Source organism: Suncus etruscus, chromosome 15 (genome assembly GCF_024139225.1).
Source record: "Suncus etruscus isolate mSunEtr1 chromosome 15, mSunEtr1.pri.cur, whole genome shotgun sequence".
NCBI classification, from domain to species: Eukaryota; Metazoa; Chordata; class Mammalia; order Eulipotyphla; family Soricidae; genus Suncus; species Suncus etruscus.
In genome coordinates, this window is record NC_064862.1 from 3,103,582 (window position 1) to 3,126,431 (window position 22,850).

Here is a 22,850-nt window from a genome sequence, read left to right on the forward strand (position 1 = left end):
AAAGATATATAACTGCACCCACCCCTCATCAAAGTCTTCATGACTGTCCATCAGTGACCTGTGTGACCTCTGGCTCAATTTTTAATTCCTTATTAACCCTTCTTCATTGATTCAACCATTCTATATATGTTTAATTATATATTTTAGTTGACATGTTTATATATTTATATAAGTAAATATTTATATAATATGTAATAAAATATAATATACATATACAAACAAAACATATATAATACATATGTATTATCTGTGTGATAACTATGTAATATATACATTATATACATATATTCTATGTATTATATGTAGCAATACATATAATGATGTATTATTATATAATATATGATTTATACATATGATAATACATACACCTATATATATAATGAGGCTATATGTATATGGGGCAACGCCTCAAGGTGTTTAGGGCTCACTCCTGCCCCTTCACTCAGGATGTATTCCTGGTAGGCTCAGGGAATATTATGGAGTGTTGGAGATCAAACCCAGGTCTCGATCAAACCTAGGCCATTTGCAAAGCCTACCTGCTGCCCAATAACCATGATGTTTTAAATCTCTTAGATACTTCCCCATGTGACTTTCCCTTATAAATTTCAATACATATGCCTATTAGCAAATCTATAATATAACACAATTAACTCCTCCATTACAGGTAAGTCTTCAATATAGCATGAAACCAGTGTTTTCTTGGTAAACCGCAACCATTTTTCCAGTAGAAGGAGGGAGAATCTTTATTTGAAGCTTTAGATATATTTTAGGTATAAATATTCCAGCTTTAACCGATTTCAATGTACCAACGTGACTTCCCTGACACACAAAAAAATGGAAGGATATTCCTATTGGCACAGATTTCAATATTGCCACTGTGCAGATGTAATAAGATAAACAAGTAAAAGTAACAGTAAAAATACAGTGGAATAATTAGGAAATGATGAGCTTTGACTATTTATTACCTTTTAAAATTCATTTAATTGTAGGTTTATACAATTTAAGCGTTAATAATGGCTGTGTCTAACAACTTACTCACAAAGTTTAGTTCTGGCACAACACTGTTCCAGCCCAATCCCTCCAGCAGGCACAATCCCACTCTACCACCTGCTGAACAGCTCTACCGGGATCTCTTCCATGAGAAACCACAAACTTACCATACAAAAACTAAACTCATTTTCCTCCTAGAATCTCCTTTGTGCAAACTTCTCTTTCCCCTTCTGACTCTAGTATTTCTATCAATGGCATCTCAGAGAGCATACAATCAGTTGCTGCTTCTTAAATGTCCATTTAATGCAATGCCCCTTCCCTTTCATGTCAGTCAAAGAGACTGTCCTATTCTGGACCATGTTATTGATGTCTTCTTCCATCTTTTTTCATTCAAATCAATCTGTCAAGCTAACTATACTGTTCTACCAGCTTCCAAGCGAACAATCTAATAATGCGGGTCTTCACTTCAACACACATATGCACACACGCACACACACACACACACACACACACACATATGCACGTGCACACACACACACACTCACAAACTCATTCTCATTCTGAGAATGGAAAAGTGAAAACAAACAGGAAGTGCCAAACTTGAAAACCACCTCAGGATATAAATTATGGGCTGTAGGGATAGTACTTCAAAAATAGGCTATTGTCTCGTTTGTGGCTGGCCCTGTCCAAATACTACTACCAATATACGTTTCCCCCAGCACCACTAGGATTGAAACCTGAAAACAGAGCCAGGAGTAAGCCCTGGCCACTGTTGGCACTTCTGGGCCATAACCCTCCCCCCAAAAAAGATAGGATTAATGTGGGGACTCTGTGAAACATGGTACTTAGAAGCAACACTCACACCACTGTTACTAAAAGACTTGCTGTGTGCAATTTAGAAGTTTCTATTACACCTGCTAGCTGTATTTCCACCATTTAACCATGTTTATTATTTTCCTCAGCACTAGGCACCAAACTGCATTGAGGGTGGTAGGAAAAGACAAGCATTGAGAGACCGACACCTGCTTTTGTCACCACTGTGGATCATCCTTATTCATGTCCGGAACACAGATCACTGAGAGGAAGAAGAGTTTGTCACAAAGAAGCCTGCATGAGTATCTTTTTTATATCTTTATTCCTCCCACCAATGCTTAGTAAAATAAAATATAAATGACTGCTTTCTTTTTGAAAGCTTATTTAAAGTGAATTTTTATTTGCAATGCTTGCTTTCTTGAGGAGCGTCAGAAACAAGAGCAAGTGATCAGGGATAGGGTTCGATTCAAGTTTCAGAGGTGAGGCTGAAGTTCAGCAGGAAGCAAGGATTGGGCTGCTGGCCCTGTGGTCCCTGGCACTGACTTTCCTAAGAACTTCGCTTCTTTTATGCTATGGAGAGCCTGACGCTTTAGTGCCAGAAAGATGAAAGAGAGTGAGTGGGTGGGGATGGTGAGAGACAAGTAGCAAAGGGCACAGCGTATTGCACAGACTTACCTCCCTCTAATACTGAGAGTGTCTGTGAGTGGCTTGGAGACCACTTCCAGAAAGACATTTACATTCTGGTGCAGAATGCAGATTTGGGGAGCCTGTCTCAGACCAACTGAGTCGCAGTTTTTAGGCTGAGCTGCATGAGTCTGTGTGCTTCTAACATGTACGCCCACCGATTCCGACCCAACGCTACAGATTGAGGACCACTGCTCTAAGACTGACCAGCTGGATAGGCCTTCAGGCTCAAAGTGGCATTTTATCAGGTAGCAAATATAATACAAGCCTGTAACAATGACTGCAAGTGTAATTTTTTTGTCGTAGTACAATCGTTCCTAAATATATTTCTGTCACATGTAGGAAGGAACAGTATACATCTATATTTCCAAGAGTCTGGGAAATAAAAATGCTATGCATTTTATTTATAAAAATATACTGACGCACGAAGATCAGATTTTAACATCATCGTACTTGGAATGAGCAGAAGAATCATAGAACAAAATCACCCACCAAGAATTCTGAGAAAGAGGCTGTGAGTTTGACTGATTTCAGGAAGGGTTCGGCTATTCTCACAGTCCCTAAAAGGTTCATCCTCCATCAAATGTGGGAATTATGCCGGGCAAATAGAGCAGATGGTCTCGAAAGACAGAGTGCAATTCCTTTGGATGGTTTCTTGATATTTTTTAAATATTTTTCTTCTGGATGTGGAGGACCTTTATTATAGAATATACCAATAAATACAGGTTTTCAAACTAGTTTCAGACTTGCAAACTATACTATGTCACAAGTTCGTCTCAGTGTTCTCCTTTTTCCAAGAAGACAGGAATTCAAAACCTACTAACGACCCTTTTGATAAGGATTTAAATTATATTGCTATTTTCAAAAAAACAAAGTTCAAAACAGCAGATACATTTTTAAAAACCTGGTTGGCTTCCTTTACCATTTAATAACATTCTGAGTCATTTCAGTAAAAAAAAAAAAAAAAGTGTCTTTTTTTTTTTTTCAGTAAGAGAAACGCCATTCTGAGCTTAGTTTGAAATTCTGGGGCACAGGGAGCACCCACAAGCCAATCAACAGAAGTCTCAAACTTTCGTACGGTTCAAGAAAAAAAATAAATGAGCTTGTACAGAGAGTGAAAAAAAAAATCCCCAATGGTACAAGTCTATAAACGGAAGTAAAACTAAAACTCCCCCAAAATCCCCCAATCAGCAATCCTTATAAATGGAGCACTTATCTCCTCCCTTTGACTGCTTCAGGAACTCCTAGCGCAATGAGTGACTAGCAAAGTCTTGGACAATTTTTAGCTTGTCAAACGGGCCGTCGGGCTGCGGTGGGGGCGTGGCGCACGAGTCCCCAGCACAAGCTGCTGCGCTGTGCAAACTTTGGAAGCCCACTTAGGGTCGCGGAGCCCTCGGACTTGGTGGCCGTGGGTGTGGAAGGAGAGGGCGCTGCGCGCGGGGTGCAGGAGGGTCCGAAATGTGGGGGCAGGCGCGGCCGGATGGCACCAGGTGGGTGCTGCCGGGCGTGTGCCCGGGTGAGAGTGAATGCAGCCGAGGCGGCGTGCTCCGGGATCTGGGAGGGGAGCGAGGTTTTGGGGCGCTGGCTCCGCCGGACGGAGCTGTGTGTTTCTCAGCCCCGCGCCAAAGCCGAGCGATGCCCAGGCTCGAGGCGAGGCCCCAGCGCCCGCGCAAGGCGGGCTCCCCTTTTCCTGTCCTGCCAAGCCCCCCATTTCGTGAGTGTTTTGCAAGTGCTCCAACCCGAGCGCCGTCTCCCGTGTGCCCAGGCGCGAGGAGCGAGCGGGAGCGGGGCCGGGGCGCGGGCCGGCGCAGGAAAGGGCGCGCGGGCAGAGCGGGCAGCGGGCGGCGGGCGGCGGGCAGGGCGGGCGCGTGCGCACTGCAGGGGCGCCAGATTTGGCGGGAGGGCGGGGGAGTGTCCGGCCCTTTGTTTGATGGCATCTCCGCGCGTGTTGACAGAGCCGACGCTTTCACTGCAACCTGTTTCCTCCTCCTGCTGCTGCGCCCGCCCGCCCGGCGCGTCTGGGCCTGGGAGTGCGCCGCGCCGCGCCGCGCCGCGCGAGCCCCGAGCCGGGCGGGGAGAAGGGAGGGAGGACGGACGCGGCAGGCAGAGGCAGAGGCAGAGGCAGAGGCAGAGGCAGAGGCAGAGGCGAGGCGGCCAGCGGACGGACGGACGGACGGACGGACGGACGGACGGAGGGAGGCAGCCGCTGCGCTCCCCGCGCTCCTCCCGCCCAGCCCCGCAGCTGCGCCCGCGCCACGCCATGGCGCGCAGACCCCGGCACAGGTACGGGGCGCCGGGGCAGCAGGTGGGCTGCAGGTGGGCAGCAAGTGGGCAGCCAGCCCGGCGGCGGGCTCTCGCGCGAGCTGTCAGCGCCAGGGACCCGCGGGACAGGGCGGGACGCTCGCCAAGCTGCGCGGGGCCACCGGGTCCGCAGCCCACCGCCGGCCCGGACAGGGGTCCCCGGCCCCCGCGCTTCGGTCGGGACTGGGCGGGACGGGCGCGGGCAGGGAGAGGGACGCGCCCGAGTGGCCGGTGGCCGCAGGGGCTTGGTCCGAGTTCCATTCATTCTCCCCCCCGGAGGCTGCGCTGACAGGCGGCTGCAGACTCGGGGGCGGAGGGCCTGGCGCCTCGGACGGGGCTGAAGCCCAGCTGGGGCTGGCCGCGACAGGGTCCGCCCGGAGGCTCCGCTCCTCGCGCGCCGCCCAGGTCCCCGCACGGAGCTACGAGCGAGCGGGAGGCGGGGGCCGCGCCGGCACGGCTGACAGCGCTGCCAAGCCCGCACGCGCCTCCGCACCGCCCGGTGCCCGCGTGGCTTCCGCGCTCGGCCGGCCGCGGGGCCTCCGACGCGGCTCAGGGCCGATCGCCGGCGCGGGGCGGAAAGCCGCGCGGCCGGGCTGCTGCACCCCGGGGCGCGGAGGGCGCACACGTGGACGCGCTCCCCGCTCCCCGCTCCCGCCGCCCCGGGCCTGGGAGAGGGCGAAGCGACCCAAGGTCCCCGGAGCTGGGACTCCAGGCGCAGCCCCGAAGGCATCGCAGGACCCCCTTTCCAGGCTCGCTCCGTGCCTCGGGGACGGGGTGGGCGCGAGTTCCGCGGCGCCGGGAAGTTTGCGGGGCGCGCGGGTGTGGGTCCTGCCCCGCGCCCGGCTCGGAGCTGCGCCCAGGCCGGGCTGGCCACTCGGGGGCGGAGGCGGGTGTGCTCGGGGGGAGACGGCACCTCCGCCCGGGGTCCGGTCCCCGCAGGGAGGCGGCCGCACTTGAACTCGAACCCCCGCAGGAGTTTCTTTTCCCTTTCTGCTCTTGAGAAGAAGCTGGGGCGCGCGGAAGCGGCGGGGAGCGGGGCGCTGGGAGGAGGCGACGGAGGTGCTTTCTGCGCCCGAGATCTCCGCAGTCGCCCGCGGGCGGGGCGGGCCCCGGGCTCCCCGCGGCCTCCAGGGGCGGGAGGCTCGAACCTGCTGTGTCGGGGACGGAGGAAGAGAAACCGGTGCGCGCCCGAGGCAAGACTTTCTGGCAAGGCCAGCGCCCACTCGGCGGGCGTTAGCGGGTCGGCCAAATGAAAACAGTCTGAGCCCCTTTGCTGGAATCACAGTAGCAGCGGCCGCAGACGCTTCCTTCGGCTCCCCTCCAGCCCACCTGCCCCCCTACTCTCTGTCTGTCTGTCTGTCTGTCTGTCTGTCTGTCTGTCTGTCTGTCTGTTCCCCCCCTCTCTCTGTCTGTCCCCCTCTCTTTCTCTCTGTCCCCCTCTCTCTCTGTCTCTGTCTTCTCTCTCTCTGTCCGTCTGTCCCCCTCTCTGTCTTGTCTGTGTGTCTGTCTGTCTGTCTGTCTGTCTGTCACACACACACACACACACACACACACACACACACACACACACACACACACACACTTCTCTCTTTCGTTTGCCCGACTTGCGCAGCGCTCGTTTCCTTGAGAGAAGGTCCCACTCATCCCCGGACTCCTCCTAACCACAGCGGGTCTGGCAGGTGGGGCAGAGTCGCGCGCACCGGGCGTGAAGGCAGCTTTTGAAACCCCTTCTGACTGTTGGGCCTGAGACCTGTCGGGCTGATAACGGAAAGGAGTCAAGCACGCTCCGGGGTGGCCGACGGAGAGCCGGGCACGGGCGAGCCGAGCCCCCAAGGGCCCTGCAGTCCCCAGGACTCGCAGCGCCCAAGTTCGGGCTTTGCACCTGACTGACTGCTCCGGGGCTCAACGTCTGAAGAGCGAGGAAGGCCTGGCCGGGACCGGGCTTCACTGGCGCCGCAAAGTGCCTTAGAAATAGGAGGCCAGCGCCTGTGGACGGGCTGCGAAGGGCTGAAGCTGCGCGGAGGGAAGTGAAGGGACGCGGGATGCGCGCACCGTTTGCAGCCGGGTGGAAGCGGCCCCGGCACCTTGGCCTCCGGGCCAGGGAATGAGGCTCTCTCGCCTGGCACCGGTGCCCCCCTTCGGCGGCTGAGTGCATTGCTTGCTCTTAAACCGTCCCATCCAATCGCTGGTTTGGAAAATGTAGAGAATAGGACCTCCAGATTCTGCCAAACCCAACTTCAACTGAGTTGAAATGATTCATGTTTCTCTCCAGATTATTCTGCCTTTTTTCGGATGTTTCACAAGGGTGCCATTTCATTTGGGGGCTTTCCTAGGAATTCCCTATGAATCTCCTTAAAAGGGATTGACCTACCGCTTTTGAACTTAACTTTTTTATTCACCCTATGCCCTTTAGATTACTTCTAAAATTAATTCATCTTATTTAAACAAGATGGGCCACATACTTGAATCTTTTTTAATCGAAAGAAGCTATTTTAGTTACTAGTCACAAAAACCAGGATTAGGCTCTTGTTTGAAGTTTGGGTTACATCGTTTTGTCACATTTTATCACACTTCTGAAATCTCCAAGTTGTCCATAGAAATAATTTTATGTAAGAATCTCAAACGCATGGGCCCGGAGAGATAGCACAGCGGCGTTTGCCTTGCAAGCAGCCGATCCAGACCAAAGGTGGTTGGTTCAAATCCCGGCGTCCCATTTGGTCCCCCGTGCCTGCCAGGAGCTATTTCTGAGCACAGAGACAGGAGTAACCCCTGAGTACCGCCGGGTGTGGCCCAAAAACCAAAAAAAAAAAAAAAATCTCAAACGCAAACTCAAGTTTATTGGTCATTTGACTTTTAGAGAGTGATATTCACTGTGAGCTGAAATCACAAAGCAAGATGCAATGTGATTAAAGCTTTATTTGTATTATCTCTATATATACTTTATATAATTATACGGGTTTATATAATTTAGGGTAAGTTTGATATGTTTTATACTGTGTTAAATTTTTGTTTCTATTTCCTAATATAGTTTGTATCCACATATATCTCAAGTTTTAAGTAGATTGGTAACAAAAGTAAACTGCACCTGTAAAAATAATATGGTTAATAAAAGATTAAGTTACTTCAGAAATCACTAAAATGCATAGGGGCCAAGTAGATTTTAAAAAATAAGCTTTTTGAGAGTAATAATGAGTCTTTTCAAAATCATTTAGGGTTATTTCTTAGTTTTAGGTTAAGTATATTTAAAGATCTTTCTAATACCAGTTAGGTGTAAAAAAAAAAAGAGTTAAGAATCTAACCAGCAAGTGGTCAGAATAATTATAAAAATTATTATAAATCTGATCTAATTGTCAGTGACTCTGGGAACTGGCTGACTTGGAGTTTTGAACTATTTTATTTTAATATTATTTACAAAGCAGTTTGATAACTGGATGGTCTTATCCATCAAGGTTTTTAAAACCTTCACTGTTAGATTCTCTTCAACTTCTACTCTTTAAGGGATGGCTATACTGATGTTGCTGTAGGTGTTCCTTCTAGAACATTTTTTTCTTTTTGGTAAAGCACTAATCCAATTGGAGTAACAAAATGGTTATTTATTACATTGTGGAAGTATTATTTAAACAATGTGACACATGCCAAAGATTTTGAGTGTGTGCTTAAATAAAGGACACAGGCTCTCATTTCTTTTATTTCCTGAACATGGAGTTTTAAGCCTAGACCTTCATTGGTTGGAAGGCTGCCAAATGTGTGACTTGTCACTGGCCTAATAGTAACAGCAGGTTAAAACACGCAAAGCGCTAAGAAAGTGCCAGGTCCTTCGCGGTATCTGTGGATACCAATAACAGCAGAACCAGTTTACAATGCGAGAGCCACAGAATGCAGAAAACAAGCTTGTTGTGCAAGTTTTCAATTTTATCTTTGTAACCTTTGAAAAGATTGTTGAGGAGTTTTGTGTAAATTTGGTAATCCAATCTTTTAAATCCTTTGGTTTCAGTGCTTGACTGCCCATTTTTGTTTCTGCAGCATATACAGTAGTGATGAGGATGATGAAGACATTGAGATGTGTGATCATGACTATGATGGGCTGCTTTCCAAATCTGGAAAACGGCATATGGGAAAAACCAGGTGGACCAGGGAAGAGGTAACTATGTCAACAAAGCATGGAGTTGGGAGGGCTAAAGTGTGGATATTTATTCATGAAACTTTCAGTTAACCTACCTACAGGTACTCGGGTTTCTCAGTAGGATCTGGAATGCCAAGTGTAGCATTCTCACCTCTTACCATATCCTCACATATAGTACTCTCTAATATCAATTTTCAACTTTTTGTAGTCCTTTGAGTGTCCTCTCTGTATCATTTTATGCACATTTTGTTTCATTCTGTGTTTTCTTCCTGTCCTAGTGCCTACAACATCTTATTCCTTTTTCCTTCATTGGTTACCTATAGGAATCAATTCTCTGAGAAGTCATCCCTGACGTCTCCCACTAGATTGGCTGCATCTTCCAACCAGTGAAAACACATTCTTTTTCTTCTTCTTCTTCTTCTTCTTCTTCTTATTATTATTATTATTATTATTATTATTATTATTATAACATATACCCCTGCCCAATAGACTGTAAACCTCAAGAGGGCAGAGAGAAGTGTTCTTTTTATGGACCCTGAACTCAGAATTACTTGGAACAAAGTAGATTACAGGAACTCTCTCCTTAGCTACAGTTTCATACTTTCCATCATCCATGGCCAATGATGATATGAAAGTATTGTGTACAATAAGATACTTCAAGAGGGACCAGCACATGGCCTATCCTAGTTATCCCATATGGTTCCCCAAGTCTGCCAGGAGTAACCCCTCAGCACTGTTGGGTATGGCCCCCAAAACAAACAAAAAAAGATCATAAGAGATCATATTCACAAAAATTTTATTATGGTATACTGTTGTGATTATTCTATACTATTTACTTATTCCTATTTTATTACTGCACTTAATTCTAAACTTGATTATATTTCTGTGTGCATAGGAAAAAATAATATTATATATAGTGTTTAGTACTACACAGTATTAGAATCTTCTGAGGGAGGTCTTAAAATCTGTCCCAGGAGGAAGAGGGGATTACAGTTTTGACAAACAGCTCATGAGCAAGTAATAAATTAGTACTTTCAAACACAAAACCATCATAAAATGAAATAAGACTTACAAAGGTTAAAATAATGGATTTATTGCATTTTCTGAAATGTCATTGAATATATTCTTGAGATATATAATGCTTTATATAGTCATATAGATGTGAATGTTTTAAACACACCCAGGAATGAATGATTGGATGAAAATGTATTTGCTTCTGTGTTTCTTCTGTTGCTGACTTATCAAAAGTTTGATCTTTATAAAAATAGAGACATACTTAAGGAGAGAAATTAATGTGTGAGAAAAGTTGCCTTTTTCATTAAAGTGTCAAGAACTTACAATGAGTTTTAGAATGTTCTATGTGAAACTAAATAACAAGGACCTGTCTTCAGTTTCTCTCTGCTCTACTTCAGTTAAACTAGAACCCTTGTTGATAGGCAGACAGGACTTCCCATGAAGCCTGTAAGAAATGTAATTTATCTGTGAAATTATTTTGCACTAGCATGATGCTTAGAGATATAAACAAAAGTCATGTAATTACCCCCATCTCATAATTTCCATGCCTTTTTAATATCTGGAGCCCACATTGTGTGTAAAATTTTATTTTCCAAAAATAGGGTGTTTCCATTAACTTCACAGAGCACCTTTAGAAAGACACTTCCCTTTGATGTGCCACTTGTGCTCTAATAACTTAGTTTTCACTTAAATTGTGAATATATTAATAAAAAAACACTCAGATTTGATAATGTTCCTTGGAAGAGGTAGAAGTTACTTCTTTCTCAAGGTTATTGCCATACTTGAATTTAACTTTGAATGTCATTAATTTTTCCCTATAAGTGAAAACTTTTTTTTTTTTTTTTGGGCCACACCCAGCATTGCTCAGGGGTTACTCCTGGCTGTCTGCTCAGAAATAGCTCCTGGCAGGCACGGGAACCATATGGGATGCCGGGATTTGAACCAATGACCTCTTGCATGAAAGGCAAACGCCTTACCTCCATGCTATCTCTCCGGCCCCCAAGTGAAAACTTTTAACAGTTACCATGTATTAAACATTAACTATGTCAGAAATTGTTCTAACATATATCAAAATTATATTTTCATATCAGTATTCTCATTTTCACTTATATAGATGATAGTCTAAGGTCCAAGAAAGCAAAATGGTCTTTATCAAGTACCTACATAATTAACAAAAACTGAGTTATATATTATAAAACTGTTCTGTTTTGACTATAAACCGGTCCTTTCTGTTAATATGCTCTATGTCAATTCTTTTTTTTTTGGGGGGGGCATACCAGCAGCTCAGGGGTTACTCCTGTCTCTGCACTCAGAAATCACTCCTGGCAGGCTCAGGGACTATATGGGATATCAGGAATCAAACTGAGGTCTGTCCTGGGTTGACTGCATGCAAGGCAAATAAATGCCCTACCACTCACTGTGCTATTGCTCCGGCCCCAATGTGAATATTTTGAAGAGTTTATTTTTCTTGGACTGAATATGTGATTGCTTTGCTCCCATATGATAATATAATATAACGATATTATAGACATAGTCACATCATAGACATACTTATATCATCGACATAGAGTTATATAAGAAATACCTAATAGCTTAGAATTATTTTTAAATGCCTTAGGATGAAAAATTGAAGAAGCTGGTGGAACAGAATGGAACAGATGACTGGAAAGTCATTGCTAATTATCTTCCGGTAAGTTAGTAATTTTTCTTTGTTTTAATAAAAATATTCCAAATATTTCTAAAATATATTTTTGGAGAGACAATTAAGACATTACAAATGTGCTCTTCCCTAGGCAGCAAGGGAATTCCACATTTATGGAGGGTAATCTTTCATCCACAAATTATTTGCTCTGTAACACATGCAATAGCAATTCCCAAGTAGGTTCAGAAAGTATTTTACATTATTAAAAAATTGCTTCTATTTTATATTATAATTTATTAGGTTAATATACACTAGTATTTGATGAATTGTCATATGATAATTAGCTGCACTCACTATATTTCCCCTATATAAGATTTTTAATGGCTATTTTTGTAAATAGTGAGATTTATGGTAGCCTGGCTTCAAATTTCAAAGTCCTTCTAGGAGATTCTAAGCCCCATATCCCCATTCCCTACATTCATGTAATTACTATAGATCTAGAATTACATCATCATTAAAGTTCCTCCTTTCCATTCTTCCTCAAAGTTAGATCCCTTTCCTCTTCTTTGCATGTTTAAAATCTGGTTTCCCTACTTAAAACTTTCCCTTTCTTCACCCAATGCAGACACCCAATGCAGAAAGAGCTTCCTAAGCTGAAACTTTTACTTTATCTTTTCAAATCCAAAGACAACGACGACTCAGAATCTCCTAACTTGGGAAGAGTGGCACTAAAAGGGCTTCCCATAGGTGCCAACTCACAACTCTAGTTCTATTTCCTATTTCCTCCTTTTAAGCAGATTTAGTTGCATTCATTTCTGCTTTCCCTCCTCTAGCTCTTGTTCCTAGTGCTCCCATCAAGTGTTGTATTTATTCGTTGAAGTTATCATCAAGAGATTTTCTGGATTCCTTCTAAAAAGCACACGATTGTCTCCTAAAAGCTGACATAGACATTTCCCATTATCATATTACTTGGCTTTAGTCTCTTCATGTGACTCAAATTCTATCTCATTTCATTAATACTTGCTCTTTCTGCCTGCATAATGAAAAAGTCCTATAAAGTGTCTTTTATTCAACTTTATTCTTTTTGCAATGTTAGTACAATGGCGTTGAATGGTAGCGCAGCTCCGAATTTAATGGGGAGAAACTCAAACAATTGAAAATGGATTTTCATAGAAGTTCAACATTAAGATAGATATATAACCGATATTAGTCTTTATGTAAGTTATTTCCTCACAGTACACTTAAGTTAAATTGATAGCCACCTGTGTAATTGAAAGTAAGTTAACTCACTTAATGGTGTGCTTTTATTTTAGATGGCACATTGATATGATTTTATGTTCTATAGCTGTACATAACTAACAACATGCAATTAACTAAAAATATGTATATATGTAACTAACAATATATATAACCGACCATATAAAATGTTCTTTTTTTTTTTTTTTTTTGGTTTTTGGGTCACACCTAGTGATGCTGAGGAGTTACTCTTAGCTATATGTTCAGAAATCACTCCTGGCTTGGGGGACCATATGCAATGCCAGGAGATCAAACCACTGTCCGTCTAAGTTAGTGCATGCAAGGCAAATGCCCTACCACTTGCATCACCGCTTCGGCCCCTTAAAATGTTCTGGATCACTTCTTAATGTTCTTGAATGGTCTTACTATATTTTATTTATAACACTTTATTATGTATCTTTTATTTTTTTACATCCAAAAGTCATGCAGGTTCAAAATAGAAAACATCTTATATACTTTAAGTATTGTTCTCACTCAATATTGTCTAGTAAAGAGTTATATTTTAAAAATTCCTTCAAATATCTCATCATATTCCAATGACAAATGTATTTTATTCCATTTGTTTAGAATCGAACAGATGTACAGTGTCAGCACCGATGGCAGAAAGTACTGAACCCTGAGCTCATCAAGGGCCCTTGGACCAAAGAAGAGGATCAGAGAGTAAGTTCCTTCCTTATCAGTGTATTAATCACAATGAAGTATATTCCTGCAACATCTCTGTCGAATATTTCTCAACTCAGAGAAATAGGTAAAATGTGCCAACAGGAAACAGAGAACTCTATTCCTATCTTTCCAGTGAAAAAAGGCAGATTTTTGGAAATTTTGTAACAATCTTGTAACATTGAAAAATGATTGTGCTGACTCATTACATAACATTAAAACCTGGGTTATTTTTGTGTGTTTGTCTGAAGGTGATAGAGCTTGTACAGAAATATGGTCCGAAGCGTTGGTCGGTTATTGCCAAGCATTTAAAAGGGAGAATTGGAAAACAATGTAGGGAGAGGTGGCATAACCACTTGAATCCAGAAGTTAAGAAAACCTCCTGGACAGAAGAGGAAGACAGAATTATTTACCAGGCACACAAGAGACTGGGGAACAGATGGGCAGAAATCGCAAAGCTACTGCCTGGACGGTAATAAATTGTACAAAATGTGTTGATGGGGAAGAAGGAGGGAATGGGTATTGAACATTCTGTTCCAAATTTATATTGAGTGAATTTCATCAACCTGGTGTTTCGTTAGGTAAACTAGATTTATATCTTTTAGAGCTATCGGAGATCTTGGTATTTATCTAAGTTTATTTCAGAATTCATCCAACAGCGAATCTTGGGCCAAGTTACTCAGGTTTCTCAGCCTCGGTTTGCCCTTTTTCAAAATGACCAATAACCTACTTCTCAAGGTCAATGTTAGAACTATGTTACTTAGAGTCTAGAACATAGGATTAATGAACTAAATAACATAGAGTTAATGACAAAGCACTATTTTTACCACATTAATCACTTAGAACCCAAGGATAGACCATTTTTCCTGGTTTTAAATTCTGAGGGAAGAAACTATTAGAGGATGTTTATCAGTGTCACCATTATTCATTTGAATTCATCACTTGGCTTAATTTTTTCTCTTGAGGCCAAAATTAGTATACTTTATAATCATTCTTTTGTTTCTAGTTTTTTTACTTATGCCAGTCATTGTTTATACTTTTTTGGAGGCTCAAAATGATATTGAGGCCCATCAATGAAAGTTCATTTCTGTTCTATTCTCCCCACTTCAGCAGTCATGAAAGATTTTGTTTCATTTGGAAAATATATTTTATTATAAATGTGGTATAAAAGGAACTTAATGAAAAGATTTAAAAACTTGGGTCGGAGTGATAGCACAGTGGTATGACATTTGCTTTGCATGCAACTGATCCAGGATGGACCTTGGTTTGATCCCCTGCATCCCATATGGTCCCCCAAGCCAGGAGTGATTTCTGAGCGCCTAGCCAGGAGTAGCCCCTAAGCATCACTGGGTGTGGCCCAAAAATAAACAAAGAAAAAGAACTTTTATTCTTCAGCTTCACACACAAAAAAAAGCAAATAGTCTTTTGATTGGTTTATATAGGGCTCTTTGTGATGTCCCAAAGAATTTCTTCCCTCATGACTCAATAAAATCTTCAAGAATTCAAGAAGCTAATAAAGGATGGCCTTTTCTCCTATAGAGTTTGAGAGGGTATGTTATAATTTTTTAATGAAATATTAAGGGACAACTTAACTGAACTTCCTCTTTCTTTAGCTTAGATTCCCCAACCCCCCATCAAAATGGTCAAATGGAGGCCTAAAACGGTTGTTGTTTTTTCTTTCTTGAATTGAGAAACTGTTTTCCTGAGAAATGAAAGAAATGGAAGATTTTAGTAAAAAAGCCTAGCACTTTTAAAATATGTGAGTGATTTGCATATTTCTCTTCTGAATCCCATGGTCCTTTTTTTTTTTTTACTGCTGTTTAGTCAGAGAATAATTGTGTTTTGTTTTGTTTTGTTTTTTTAAAGATGAGAGATTTTCTTTTTGGTTCAAAATTTCTATCTGGAGTTAATTGAGGTAAAGATAGATGATCAGACGCCATCACCATCAGCATCATTATACAACACTAAACTCGACCAAGTGCCCAATGTGCTATTAGAAGATTGGCTCTGCTAAGCCACACTCAGAGGACTAATTTTCTAAGGCAATCAGAACTTCAGGTGGTTTTAATTTTATACCATAAACAGTCAAACAATGTGTGAATGATTACTGTAAGATATTTCCAGAGTTTTAGAGGCTCACATACATTTTATAGTGTGTAATAATAAAATATGTATTTTTAATCATTAATTTATATAGAATCATTAAACATGAACTTAGAAGGTAAAGAAATCTGCAACAAGTAAAAAGAGAAGAGACTATGAGTAGACCAAAGAAAAAGTCTTTGTTAGAAACAGTTTTCTGTCAATTAACTCTAATCTGAATTAAAATTGTTATTTGTAAAATTCATATATGATACTTTTTCTGTGCAGAACTGATAATGCTATCAAGAACCACTGGAATTCTACAATGCGTCGGAAGGTTGAACAGGAAGGTTATCTGCAAGAGACTTCGAAAGCCAGCCTGCCAGCAGCGGCCACAAGTTTTCAGAAGAACAGTCACTTGATGGGTTTTGCTCATGCTCCACCTTCCACTCAACTCCCTTCAACTGGCCAGCCCTCAGTGAACAATGACTACCCCTATTATCATGTTTCTGAAGCCCCAAATGTAAGCTACTCCTGAGAATTTGCTTTATGAAGAGAAATGATTATATTTTAGCTCCAGATGATTGATAACAGTGCCTTGCAGTTGCATAACTAGCAAAGGGCTTTCACAAACTTGATTATAATGATTCACACCTACTCAGTCTGAAGTAGACAAGGGCTGAATCTGGCATCCCTGAAATGTATCTGGAACAAGGCTGTGAAGTGGTTTTTTTCCAGGGTTACAGAGTTCACAGAGATTGGTGTAGACTAGAACCCAAGTTGTGTAAGTCTAACTTGAAGTTTCAAATCTAATTTGCAGTTTTCTTTGAATGTCAATTTACTTAACGCTGTGCTGTGGAAGAAGAATGGAGAGTTTCTCTTCCATTATAAAAAGTGAATGTAGTATGAAGAAAGTTTTGGTACTGAAGTTCAACAGATCAGCATATACCTGAGCATGGATGTCTTCATGTTTCACTAATTCACTGTTCAACTTTCTCTGAATGGGGTTGGATTTGTGATACCAGTGCTTTTCATCTCTTAGATTTATGATTTATTTCCCATATCTGTATATTTAAACTAATAGAAAGAATATTTATTCCGTATATAGGAAAGTAATGGTATAAAAATGGAAAAAGAAGAATAAAGATTTTTTTTTAAAAATCAAACAATTTTTGTTTTAGAGAATCTATTTCATGCATTTGACTATATACTTTCCAGGAAGTAAATGGATTCTCATAAGAGGGACATTACTCTTACTAAAATTCATAGTTACTTTTTTTTCTTACTTTTAGTTATTTAGCTATTTTTAAAGACCTGGCTAAAATTTTCAAATTAAAATTTGTTCTAGTGCATTTTATCAATTTACTATTTTTCCCTTTTTCAATCCTAGAGTTAAACCATAGAAAGTCAAGCCCTCTGAAGCATATATCATCATGAATGACTTAGCCTTTAAGTGCTTCGCTTTTTTTGTTCTAGATCGCCAGTCATGTCCCATATCCTGTAGCATTACATGTAAATATCGTCAATGTCCCTCAGCCAGCTGCTGCAGCCATTCAGGTAAGACAATTTCAGATCCCACCCTAAAGAAACATGCTGACTGTTCAAGGCACAGGTTTAGTTCTTTCTCCTGAACACTTAATTTCACTTGACCAGTGGAAGTACAAGGAAAGGGGAATCATAGATTTGGAAGTAGAGCTCCGTTCAGGAGTTCACCTGCCTTCACTTCCTGTGTGAATGGCCTCAGAATTCTGGTTCTCTGATACTAAAAGTTGAAACAACTCCTCAGATTCCACTCTAGTCTTAGAGGCAGCTCTTTGGGTTCTGTGTTTTCCTTCATACTTCTAGAGCACAACTTCCAGTCAAGGTTACAGCTTCCAATCAAGTCTTTGTCTTTTCTTTTCCCTCAAATTTTCATTTCAGAGACACTATAATGATGAAGACCCTGAAAAAGAAAAGCGAATAAAGGAACTAGAATTACTCCTTATGTCAACTGAAAATGAGCTCAAAGGACAGCAGGCACTGCCAGTAAGAACTATGTGTTTGCATGGGATGTGGCTAGCAACTTCTTTTTCTTCTTATGAATTTTATATTAACCAGCATTCTATGTACCTATTAACAATTGTTAGAAGTAAAAATACTTCTTGCAATAGAAGTAATTGACATCTGAATTTGTTGACTAAATTGGAAGCGGTCCTTTTGTGTTTCAACAGGCAATATCTAGTTTGATTATTGTCATCACATCTTTGAAAACAGAACTGTAATCAATTCCAAGACTAGTAAAAATAAAGCAAATGAATATATGCATAGTTTACAATTTTTATTATGTGGTACATATTGATTTGTCTTTTTCAATTACTCTTAATCTACATTTTCACACCTTTTAATTTCAAGAGTAATTTGATGCATTCTCAGGATATAGATATAAAATATGTAGACATAATCTCTTCATCTATATCACTGCTCTTGTCTTTTGTTTGTACATACAAATGCTGTACAGACGCTAAAGCGACTAAATTTTGGCATATTTTTTAGTAATTGGGCAGTAAAACGGAAAAGCGACTTATACTTTGTAATATAGCAAAGAAAATAAAAGAAGTGTGATCTGCAGTAGATATTCTTAGGAGTACATATTTTGGTTAAATAATCAAATGATGATGTGCATATTTAAGTTCAGCCACTTTTTAAGTTTAGTTACTGTTTTGCAATTTCTCCTGTTGCATGGTCATGCTGGAAGGAACCTTCTGTTAATTTGCTCTTCTGCTTTCCTAACCACGTTGATTTGGCAGCCCATCAATGCATCACTGCAATACGTAGAATTAAAAAAGGACAGCGAAACAAGAATAGATGCATATAAAATAATTCTAACTCTTGGGTTCCCCAGCCCTCTCATAGGGTATAGTGAGAGTAGGATAGTTCTTAATTCACAGCAAACATGTATGGTCTTATAGGTAATGGTGTTAAAGTGGATATTTTTTATTTGTTAGGAGACCAGAGCCAAAAGTACTTTGGGCTTCCTCTTGGCTCTGTCTGTGCTCCGGGATCACTCAGGGGACCATATCTGGCACTAAGAATTAAATTTGGACCAGCTTCATAAAGTAAAGTACCTTCCCTTGTACCATCTCTTCATCTATTAAAACGGTTTTTTGAGACACTTCATATGCAAGTTGCACTTCATAACATAGTCTTCAATGAGCAATTTTTTTCTAAACATAGGATATTTTATTTATATTTTTTCTAAAAAAAAAAAAAAAAAAAAAACACCTTGACCAGTGCAACATTCCCATCACCAATATCCCAAGTGTCCCTCCTCCCCACCCCACACCGGCCTGCGCTCTAGACAGGCCAGAGTACAGGCCTATGAGCAACTTTAATTAAATTAGTCAATTTAAGTCAAATGACAAGGTAGTCATGTCGCTCAAACTATACCACTATTAAAAAGCAGGGTCTTGCATCGATAAAAAGGAAACATCTTGACAACTGTTTCATAGGCATAAGTTTTACATGATGCAACTACTTTTATCTTTCCTCCAACTGCATCTGATACCTTGTGCAACTTCACTGCTAAGTTCCTTCTCCCTTTCTTCTCCCTGCTCTTTCTTTATCTCCCTCCCACCGCTGCTTTAGACCCAGAACCACACATGCAGCTACCCTGGGTGGCACAGCACCACCATTGCTGACCACACCAGACCTCACGGGGACAGTGCACCTGTTTCCGGTTTGGAAGAACACCACTCGACTCCATCTCTACCGGTGGATCCTGGCTCCCTTCCTGAAGAAAGTGCCTCTCCAGCCAGGTGCATGATTGTCCACCAAGGCACCATACTGGATAATGTTAAGAACCTGTTAGAATTTGCAGAAACACTCCAATTTATAGATTCTGTAAGTAGAATTTTTAAGGCAGTTACTGGTTTTGGAAAGGGAATTAGGATATCTATTTCTTAAATCATTCCCATTTTCTATAGAAATACTATGGTTTTAGCTTGTGAAGGTGAAAGTCTTTTTTTTTAATTATTATTAGCACATGTGTTTTTTTTTTCAAATATCTGCTTCATTGTCTTTGCAGATAGAAAGGTAGCTTTCCGACATGCTTTCCTTTCATAAAGCAATTGAAAAAAAAAGTCAAGTCTATATCCTATATATATATATATATATATATATACATATATATATATATATCCTATATAAGTCAGGCCTGGGTGAGAACAAGAATGATGTTTGAGTTGATTTTTAACATTTTTTAATGCTTTCTTTTTTTTTACTTCTTTGGTTTCTCAAGAATTTGGCTTTGATTTTTGATAGATTATGTTTACTTAAAGTTTAAAGCAGTTTTTATAGTATTTGAAATGATGTTTATTGATGGTATAGAGCTTTCTCCAAAATACATTGATTATTGAATGTCAGCCCAGTTAGTTCCTGAGACAAGGTTTTAGTGAAATAAACAAGTGCGGCACCACAAAAACAGTGTTCGATGTACTTTCTTGGTTTCCCAGTTGGTTAGAAAGCACTGATCATATCTGCCTATCAAAAGGAATGAAGATTGCAAATGAGCAGTCTAGAAGAAGACTGATGTTCAGTTTTCTGCTTCTTTCCATGCAAGTGTGATAGTCTGGCAAGGTCCCTGCAGTGCACCTGTGGGGGCAGCTCGGAGGCAGCTCTGTGGACCACTCTCTCTCCTGATGCGTACCCCAACATTTGTGAATCCTGAAGCTGCTGCTTCTCCAGTACCAAAGCAGCCCCCGTCCCCCTTGTTTGCTCTGCACTCAGCCTCTCTGTCTTAGTGCTGTGTTTCAGGTGATCATGCACACACAGCTTCAAAAGTCTGCACCTCCCACATTGTTTCAGAATTCTTCATCACGGTGTGATCTCAGCAGTTTTGAATCCTTTGAAGAAGCAGAGTGTTCACCTAGCCAGCCGCATGCAGGCAAAGCCCTCCAGCTTCTGCAAAGAAAGGGCAGTGTGAATAGACCGGCAGGAGAGCCTAGCACCAGGGTGAACAGAGGCATGTTGAGGGAGGGCGCACTTGACTTGTTCAAACCCGTACCTCCTCCGAGGCCCAGCACAATCCCTCTGGTCATCCTGCGAAAAAGGCGGGGCCAGGCCAGCCCCTTAGCCACTGGGAACGCTAGCTCTTTGACTTTTGCTGACGCCAGCAGTTCAACTCCCAGGCGCTCCCCTGTCGAAAGCCTGCCCTTCTCCCCCTCCCAGGTAGAGCACAACTTCTGCACAGCTGTTACTAAACTAATGTTCAACAGACACCTGAGTCCTATTAATCTAGAAACTAATCCTTTGGAACAAATGACTAATCACTGTTTTCCTCGCTGATTTTATTTCGTCACTGGATCTGTTGCTAAGTCATACTGCCTGCCAAAGTGAAGGCTGTTAGGCTAAGCTGATTCTTTTGCCCCGCTCTTCCTTTGCATTGGTGTGAAGAAAGAGATGAAGGCTAGCTGCATGGAATGTGCTTTGACTTCCTCTCGAAATTTAACATTAAATGGGAAAGTTTGGGAAAAGGACAAAGCTACTTAAAAGAATAATTTGTGTTTTCATTTCAATTTCTCAACATTGAGTCTTTGAGTTGTGCTATGTGGGCACTTGTGGCAATGATTATTTTTTTATTTTTCTGATATCTTGTTTTTGTTTTGTTTTGTTTTGTTTTTAGTTTTGGGCCACACTCAGTGATGCTCAGGGGTTACTCCTGGCTATGCGGTCAGAAATCGCTCCTGGCTTGGGGGACCGTATGGGACGCCAGGGGATTGAAACTTGGTCTGTCCTGGGTCAGCCGCATGCAAGGCAAATGCCCTACTGCTTGTGCCACCACTCTGGCCCCTTTCTAAAATATTTTTACAGATTTAATTCATTTGGCACGGAAATTAACATTCTTATGGGATGCATGTGTTTTCTTAATTAAAATAATGGAAGTTAATACATATTTTGGAATTTTAAATCATTTTCCCAGTTACAAATATTGAATTTATTGATTGATTTATTGGAAATGGGATAGGCCACACCCAGCTGTGCTCAGGACTTACTCCTGGCTATATGCTCAGGAGCCTGGGAGGGATCACATGCAGCGCTGAGGTTGAACTGGAATTTCTCTATCTAAGCAAGTACCTTACTCCTGGCATTATCCCTTGGCTCTGTTTAATTTTTTGTTGTGGTTGGTTTTGGGGCCACACCCAGCAGTGCTCAGGGATTATTCTGGTTCTGCACTCAAGAATTATTCCTGCTTGGCATAAGGGATACCAGGATCAAATCTGGGTCTGCCATGTTCAAGATAAATGTCCTCCTAACTGTTCTATTGCTCCATCCCTGCTGTTGATTTTTTTCCTAAACAGCTTTCAATATGAATAAATTATGTACTAATTAAAAAGTATCTTGTATTTTTGCTTGCATTTTCCAAAATATGTTCTGGAAGTATGTGTTCTACAAGACTTTAAGAGATATTTTAGAAAAGTACTAAATATAGCAGTATAAGTTTGAAAAACTGTGAATCAAAGGAAATTAAAAATTGTTTCTTATTGCCAGTCCTCTCTAAAAGATCTGTATATTGATGGACATTGTGAAATTACTGGAAGATATTATGAAAGTGTATTTCTTAAACTTTATTTTACCTTGGAACTGTTTAAGGAATACATGTATTTTCCCAGAACATTAATGTTCAGAGAGAAACAGCTTATTATTCAAGAATTTTCCATTCAACAATTATAGATCCTTAAAGAGAGAAAACAAAGTACAAAAGAAAAACATCAATTTCCAATAAATCATTTTATCACTAATAAAAATGCACCTCAATCTTGTTAACAGCAATCACAACTTATAAAGAATATTTTCTTAGGATTTTGTGAGGTTGTTGTTTTCAGTATATTTTTTTTTGGTACTGAGCCTATACTTTATTTCTTAGAAATCACATTCCCAATTTTTGGTGCCCAATTGAAGTGAAATGATATCTCATCCAAGATTTCTTGCTTGTAAACATCTTTATTATTTTAAGTAGCGAGTCAGTAAAACATACTTGCCTTTTATCAAGACATGCTTTTAAATAAGACTAAATAATCATTTCTTAATCTAAGTAATTTTTTCCTTCCTATTTAGTTCTTAAACACTTCTAGTAACCATGAAAACTTAGACTTGGAAATGCCTTCTCTAACTTCCACACCTCTCAATGGTCACAAATTGACTGTTACAACACCATTTCATAGAGACCAGACTATGAAAAACCACAAGGAAAATACCATGTAAGTTCTT

The 22,850-nt window shown here is 41.3% G+C and overlaps 1 protein-coding gene across 8 annotated transcripts in view; it reads left to right on the plus strand.

The window, feature by feature from the left end:
* Positions 1 to 4,747: 4,747 nt before the first annotated feature.
* The window catches only part of MYB (MYB proto-oncogene, transcription factor), a 35,102-nt gene continuing 16,999 nt past the window's right edge, over positions 4,748 to 22,850 (plus strand). For 2 of the 8 annotated variants that reach the window (XM_049788011.1, XM_049788014.1), the window contains exons 1-10: positions 4,748 to 4,770; positions 8,812 to 8,929; positions 11,544 to 11,615; positions 13,431 to 13,523; positions 13,775 to 13,995; positions 15,894 to 16,128; positions 17,082 to 17,162; positions 17,526 to 17,630; positions 19,230 to 19,484; positions 22,698 to 22,840. In XM_049788011.1, the coding sequence (XP_049643968.1) occupies positions 4,748 to 4,770; positions 8,812 to 8,929; positions 11,544 to 11,615; positions 13,431 to 13,523; positions 13,775 to 13,995; positions 15,894 to 16,128; positions 17,082 to 17,162; positions 17,526 to 17,630; positions 19,230 to 19,484; positions 22,698 to 22,840 (1,346 nt within the window). Of the gene's footprint in view, positions 4,771 to 8,811; positions 8,930 to 11,543; positions 11,616 to 13,430; positions 13,524 to 13,774; positions 13,996 to 15,893; positions 16,129 to 17,081; positions 17,163 to 17,525; positions 17,631 to 19,229; positions 19,485 to 20,447; positions 20,811 to 22,697; positions 22,841 to 22,850 lie in introns of all 8 variants that reach the window. The other 6 variants (XM_049788008.1, XM_049788010.1, XM_049788009.1 and 3 more) reach the window with 6 other exon arrangements.